The sequence below is a fragment of the Syngnathus acus genome, chromosome 13, assembly GCF_901709675.1.
Source record: "Syngnathus acus chromosome 13, fSynAcu1.2, whole genome shotgun sequence".
Taxonomy (NCBI): domain Eukaryota; kingdom Metazoa; phylum Chordata; class Actinopteri; order Syngnathiformes; family Syngnathidae; genus Syngnathus; species Syngnathus acus.
Genome location: NC_051098.1, coordinates 12,674,947 through 12,682,075, shown reverse-complemented (window position 1 = coordinate 12,682,075; position 7,129 = coordinate 12,674,947). Strand labels below are relative to the sequence as shown.

The following is a 7,129-nucleotide window of genomic DNA, read 5'->3' as shown; positions in this document are numbered from 1 at the left end:
TTACTGGTTTACTTACCTAATTCAAAACGGTGAACGGTGTGACACCAACTTGAAGAGTCGTCGACGAAGTGTGGCAGGACAGAATAGTCGAAGACGCTGCACACGGCACGCAATCAACACGATTCTTAAATAAATAAATAAATAAATAAATAAATAACCAAACATAATAATGCTTGAGGTGCTTAAAGCATGATAATGAACTCCCATTTATTAATTAACCTAGTGTTACTTATCTATAGAAATACAGGAAAATGAACTCAATTGAGGCAAACGCATATGTGTAGATATGCTAAGCTAAATAGTAGCCGGCCGTTTATATTTGTATTGACCCGCTGTTTCACTTTTAGTTTAACTTGTCGACTCAATGTTGGCATAAAATAGATTTTATTGGTTTACTTACCTACTTTTTAACGGTGTGACACCAACCTGAAGAGTCGACGACGAAGCGTGGGAGGACAGAAAAGTCGAAGACGCTGCACACGGCACACGCAATCAACACGAAAAAAATCCGTGAACCCGGAAGTGAACTGCACCCTCATTTCATGACATCATCTTATTGTTATTTTATGACACCTGTTCCACTTTTCCCTTTTTTACAAAATTTACAAAAATAAAAATATTATTGACATTGGGATAACATCCTTATTTTTTGTTGTTGCATATATCATATTGGTAAACAAGGTTAGAGGTTAAAAGATAAACTAATGACCATAACACTACTGAATAAGCTAAACTGTTTGAGTTTGCAATCGAAATAAATTTATGTTTTTTTCACTGGAATGGAAATACTGATAATATTTCTTTAAAAAGTTGTGAAGCAGCTGAGTGCCAAAAGGGTTGGTGGAATAATACAGGTATTTCTTTATTTGGGTGTTGAATACCATGTGAGAGGATTTTACGACAGTGAACTCCAAACCCGCTTCACTTTTACCCGACACTCACCCCTCTCGGGAGCTGTATTAATAATATTGCTAGCAGGCGGAACAAACAGGCGGAGAGTGAGTGAATGGTCACCGGGGAGAGGGATCCCGCAGGAAGAGGTCACATGGCAATAACCTCCCGCCACTGGCGTTATTGGCCTCCTCCGACTGTGGACTTTTATTAAATTTCCGTGCCATTGTTCGCGCTCGCTGTGGATGCTTCAAACGTGATAAAGATCTTCCCAGGTTGACTCTTAAAAGGCCACAATGCATATTAAAGAAGACAGACCCAACCAAGCAGTCATCATTATCAGGGTAGTTGTGAGAAAATCCTGATTTTAAACGCTCATAACTGTCTTGGGGGAAAAAAATTGTTATTGGGCTAAATTGATGATGCAATTCAGTCCGCATCGGGTGGGAAAAACATCTCAGACAGTTACACAATAACAAAAGAGAGGCTGCAGCTCACCCGTGACCCAAATAAGGACAAATGCTATTGAAGATTTAAAAGATGAATCCCAATTTTGATTTCATAAAAGTTGTAGTCAGATTTGTAAAAAAACACAACAGAAATCATCAAATGCATTTGATGCAAAAACAGAATAAAAAAATCATCTTGGAGTGTTTCAGCCGGACTCTGACGCCTTTTGGTGCTTTTTAGTGGCTTGTTTGATCCACTTCCGAAAGTAACTCAGCTCCAACATGCGGGCCTCCCTTACAGAAGGCGGGTCCAGATCGTTGGCGTAGCGCAGGTCCAGGTGATGCGCGCCGTCCGGAATCATGATGGACACCAGGGAGTCGGACAAATTGTGCGTCACCCCGCCGGACGACCAGGGGTCCAGGCCTCCATTACTGTGACACCGCAAAGTAAAGAAATATTTAAAATCTTGATTTTCAAGATTGTTCTCGGCTTACCTGAAGATGATGTTGCTGTGCGAAGCGATGTCCTTCCCGCCGAAAACCACGCCCGCCCAGTCGGCTCGCGGCCTGACGCCGAACATGGCGTGGCACTCGTCCGAGAAGGCCTGGAAGTTCCACTCGCCGGGCTCAAACATGTCCATGACTCCGTCGGTGCACATGGGCATCACCATTTCAGTGCAGGCCTGAGGAGGAGGAGCTTATTATTGAACATGAAAATGAAAATGTGTGACTTGAAGAACTGGGGCGCACCTGATAGTCCCAGCCGAGTATTCCGAGGCTGCTGGTGGCCGTCTCGGAGGTGTTGAGGCAGGAGGAGCTTCCCGTGTAGTTGTAGTAGACCTTGGCCGCTTGGGACACGCCGTGAAGGATCTGCTTGATGGAAGCGGATGAATCCAAGGCCAGATACTTGCACGCGGCCTGGAGCACACAAAAACATGGACGTGAAGAATGAGTATGCAGGAATATTTTACATTTCCACCAGTGTGGATCTTTATCAGCATTTTCTGAAGAATTTTGGGGGTTTGTGAAAAAATTTATTTGCGGACCCCCTGCGCTATCCCTGCCCCCGCCCACCCTCAAGAAAAAAAGCTCCACTGCAAATAGCTCGCTGTTGTTTTCCTTGCCAAAGTTGGTACTTGTTTTTTTCCTCCCCATTGACCTCGGCGCCTCATGTTTCCACCTGACCTGGTCACGTGCTGCCCACCCTGTTGACCCCCCCTGACGTCCAACTCGGCAGGTATTATCTACTTTCCCTCCGGCTCCGTGTCTCCACAAGGAAGGCTAAACGGTCATCGGGAGTTTCCTCTAATGTTATGCGACCCCGATGGGCAGCGTAAGCGCTTTAGGCTGAGAAGCTTTTTTTTTTTCTTTTTTTAATGACAAAACTAATGTGATTATGTGAGCCAGTGTGAGAAAGGCCCATTGAGGGCTTAGAGGTGTTGGCAGAGATGAATGTATAAAGCTAATCCTGGCTGAAAAGTAAGGAGAAGATGGTACCCCCCCGCCCCACCCCCGTTCACCCCTTTCCGCTGCTCTTTTTTTTTATTTTTTTTTTTCTTCCACGGTGTAAATCTTCGCCTGGACGTGTCCTAGGCCGTCCTCATCCATCGACCACCACCGAGTCCTCACACAAAAGCCTCAGTAACAAAACTCGTGGGGTTACAAAAACAACAGTGCCCTGTTTTCTTTTTCCTTTTTTTTTTTATATATCGGAGGTGTCAACTGGCAAACCGTAACAAAAAGTGACAAAAAAAAAAAGCTGATGCTTGAATGCTGGTTGTCACTTATTAACTTGCCACAACTGTGACGGTTTGCATATTTGCATTTCGAAAACTCGTTTTGTTTCTTTGAGTTACGAGCAAAAAGTTTTAATTACGAGCACTAGATGGCGACGGCGACATTTACGTTTGGCATTTACTTTCAAAAAGAAGCTCCAAGCTTTTTACTGCTAGAATTAAAAGTCGTGTAATTAAGTAAACACCACAAACAAATCTGCTAGCATGATGCAAACACCCAATGCAAAATGCTATAGACAGGCTAACAAAACTAGCATTGATGTTGCTATCATAGCATTTACACCAAAACATACGTGGGAGTATTTTTGGTGGGGCGTACACTTGGAGTGCAAGTCGTGATGGATGGAAACCAAAGTGCTTTTTTGGCATTCTAATCGTGTCGGGATGCTAAAGCCAACAGCGGTCCCTCCTCTTGTTCCGACATGGCTGCCATAAATCCCGGCGAATTTCACATGCAAATCAGGCGCCAGTGCGTTTTATGTGACAAAAGCATTTACAGGCCGCCACAGAGCAAGTCTGCTAAACAACAAGGAGGCATTTGGACGCCTCCTTGTAACACACACACACACACACACTAACTTACTAAACACTAGTGGCTGGTCCAGCAGCACTTTAGTGTGGGTACCTGGATGGGCCAGCGGGGCAGTGGCTGTAGAAAGTCGGCCTTGTATGGGTAGTCCACCATGGCCAAGTTCACCCACGTCTCCTGGAGCCAACTCTTGAAGGCCAACACGTCCTTGTCGATCTTCAGCGGCGCACACAAGCTGAACTCTTCGGACAGCCACTGCAGACCTGACGCTGCACAACAAAAGACCAAAAGATAATTTTGTATCTGGCTAAATACTTGTATTAGAATTAAGTATAAATATGATTATACAACCATTCAAATGGGCCATTTTGCTTTTTGTCTGATCGTGAGGCGACCCATGTGACGGTTTAGCCAAGCTAATGTCTTACCAGTGGCGGAGAGGTTATTGATGGCCCTCCAGGACGCGCGGATGTTTGCGTCGCAGTTGGGTCCGCTTTTGGCAAAGTCCCGCGTGACCACCTTGAAGAAGTCCCCGCATGGCACCATACCTGAGAACTGCCAGATTGGCGCAGAGGATGCTAGAGCACTGGCAGAGAAAAAAAAATCATGCTTACTGATGTGGGACACATTTGTGTCAGTCCAATTTGTCGTCCTTACCCGACAACGACATTGGGGTACTTCATCCTGAACCAGGCGGCCAGCATCCCCCCGTAGGACCCCCCGATGGCGATGACCGGGCTGCGCTGGGCTCCGGCTCTGCTGACCTTCACGTGTTGGATCAGGACGGCAAAATCCGCCAGGGCCTGCTCTGCCGTCAGGTAGTTGAGGTGTTTGCTATCCTGCAGACAAACAGTGTGGACATTTTCACCTAGGGTGGGGGGAGTGAGGGGAACTCACTTCCAAAACGTACGACTATCAACCAACTGAGGACTTCAGTAGTCACACCGATAATTAATTACGAAACAGCATTTTTGATGAGCGAATTTACTTACACTGTAAGAATCGGCTCCAAAAGGCATCGACTCTCCGTAGTAGCGGTGTTCTGCAAAGATCAACATGGCGCCCAGCTCCCCGGCAACATCCCACATGAAGCCCTGGACCAGAATCAAGACTTGTACATGACATTCTTGCAGGTGCAACAGTACTTGCACACACAAATGCAAAATAAAAACACTTGCAAGGCACATCCATTTTGGGGGAGGAGACAAATTGGATCAATGGCTTACGGTGTTGTTGCAGAACCAGGTGATGTCCCCTTCGTTGCCCGTGTAGAACAAAATGGGTCCGCCCGGCGAGCGCCACTGCTTGTCGGCCACAAGGTAGCGCTGTTTGAAAGTGCCGTCTTCTACGAAGCCAAAATGATCAATCTGGGGGGGGCAAAAAAAAATCAGGTAACATCACACAGCTTGTCAAAACATCCTTGACACTTTTCAAATTAATTTTTTTATTTTGCCCCCGACAACCATCTGAAGTGTCTCCGTGGTTACAAAAGGAGGCAGTAACTTTAGCAGGCGACAGCAGAAAGATTCAAAGCACGCATTCAGCCTCGGCTTGGCAGCGTGTGGGCGTTCCATAAGAGCGGACGGCGAGGGGAGGGGCTTTGGTAGGGCGGCATGCTCCCTTGGGGTCATGTGCAGTGTAATTGTGAGAACAAAGCACTTAAATGCGGATGTGTGTCCTTTTAAAAGGTCACCTTTTCTTTTTTTTGCTTTTGATGTGAAGCTTAATCACATGATGTCTCACTATTGTCCCTTGAAAAGGTCACACTATTTCATATCTGCCACAAGTTACCTCTTTTATGCAGCTAGGTTGACTTTAAAACATGGAATCCACAAGCTGCTGCGCTCAGTGTTTTTTCTGATGTTTTTGTTTTGTTTGATCCCTGCATGCAATTAGGCAAATTCCTTAGTGAGCATTGGAATTGTTTCAAAATGGCCTCTTCAAACCAAAATAGCCAACTTTCTATTCAATTTTGGGCTTAAGGCTTTTTTTGTGCGTCCTGTTATGACGTCCAAATAATTTCATGTCGATTGATAAAACCGGTGTTGGGGCTTATCTCGCATGCACATCTGGTTGCCTGAGAAATAGTGCCACCGTGTGGTCATTTTGAGAACGACTGCTTCGCTGACATCTGTCCATTTGCTTTACAGCGATGACTGTTGAGATGAGCGTGATGACTTTATGCCTTGATTGCACGCAGACAGGGTGGGAAGAAGAAGGCGGCGTGACCAATGACCCTTTTTTGGCTCCTGCTAATGGAAACTGCTTCAGAGGTGTTGCGTCAGGGGGAGAAGACAATCAGCCTCGGGATGAGGAAGGATGCTGGAGGAAGGATGCTGGGGGTGGCTGGAGCAGCCGTGCTAAATGTGACTGTCAAGTAGTTGGTCAAAGATTAAGCTTCTCTGTTATACATTTGTAGGTCATGTGCTACTATTATTTACTCTTCTCCCAGGAAAGTGGTTACGCCCATTTTCATCATGCTCTGATTCAATCAAACAGCAACCACAAACGTGTGTAATGTTTTTGGATGTGAAAAAAAATATTGGAATGACACTGATGGGGGAAAAAAAGGTAATTATGGGGATAAAATAAAAAAAACACGTGACCTGAAACTGTTGTACAACTGATTTGAAACTCATCAAAGACTATGTGCTATTTTTGTCTATTTTGAGACAAAGTACAAGGAAGAATTCGGCGTACATCGAGAAAGGTTCAACTCACCTTCTGGTCAAGGTAAAAAGTTTCATAGTTGACGGGGATGTCAGGAGAGTGAAAGGAGGCTCCATGTCTGCGGAACAGTTGCGTTTTGAAGGCGTGCGAAGAGCCAACAAGGAACAAGAGCACGCCGGTGAAGGTAACTCTGTCCAAACGTGCCTTCCCGGCCCCTAACGTCATCTTTCTGCAGCGCTGTCAAGACTCCCGTCGTCAGCACATTTTGGGGAAAGAAGACCGGATGAGCCTCCTCAGGAGGAGGGAAAAGGAAGTGAATCTGTGCAGTCAGCCAGTCAGCAGACATCCGAGTTGTTCTAAATAAAGCAACAGTAATTCTCACGGGACCACCTACTCAGCATAAATGTGAAGTTCCTCTCGGCGTTTTCTAATCTTGCATTTGGGTCACATTTCATCATTGATTATTTGCTTAGCCGTCAGCACATTGCAAAAGTCAGCAACCGCAACGTGCTCATGGGAGTTGTAGTTCTTAACGTGTCGTCAGTGTTGCGCTTCCCAAAATCCGGTCCAGCGGGCATTTTACAAATACATGTTGAAATACAGCACAGTATTTCTTTAGAATTACTTGTTTTTTATTTATCTAAATTGACTAACAACTTCATAGACGAAGTGAAGAGACAGTTTTATTTGAATACTAAAACAATAATTGATTATCTTGCTTTCAATCAGTTATACTTAATTTAATGCAAAATGCATCATTTCAGACAAAAATGCTTAGATTAATACAATGAATA

General features: G+C 45.0%; 1 protein-coding gene across 1 annotated transcript; it reads right to left on the bottom strand.

Moving 5' to 3' along the window:
* Positions 1 to 1,385: 1,385 nt before the first annotated feature.
* On the bottom strand, positions 1,386 to 6,831 carry LOC119132444 (prolylcarboxypeptidase (angiotensinase C)). The gene is made up of 9 exons (XM_037267715.1): positions 6,387 to 6,831; positions 4,892 to 5,032; positions 4,658 to 4,759; positions 4,323 to 4,504; positions 4,094 to 4,251; positions 3,762 to 3,934; positions 2,091 to 2,258; positions 1,836 to 2,023; positions 1,386 to 1,772 (listed from the first exon to the last, which is right to left on the bottom strand). The coding sequence occupies exons 1-9, from the start codon at positions 6,558 to 6,560 to the stop codon at positions 1,547 to 1,549; spliced, it is 1,512 nt and encodes a 503-aa protein (XP_037123610.1). The 5' UTR covers positions 6,561 to 6,831; the 3' UTR covers positions 1,386 to 1,546.
* Between the last annotated feature and the right edge of the window lie 298 nt (positions 6,832 to 7,129).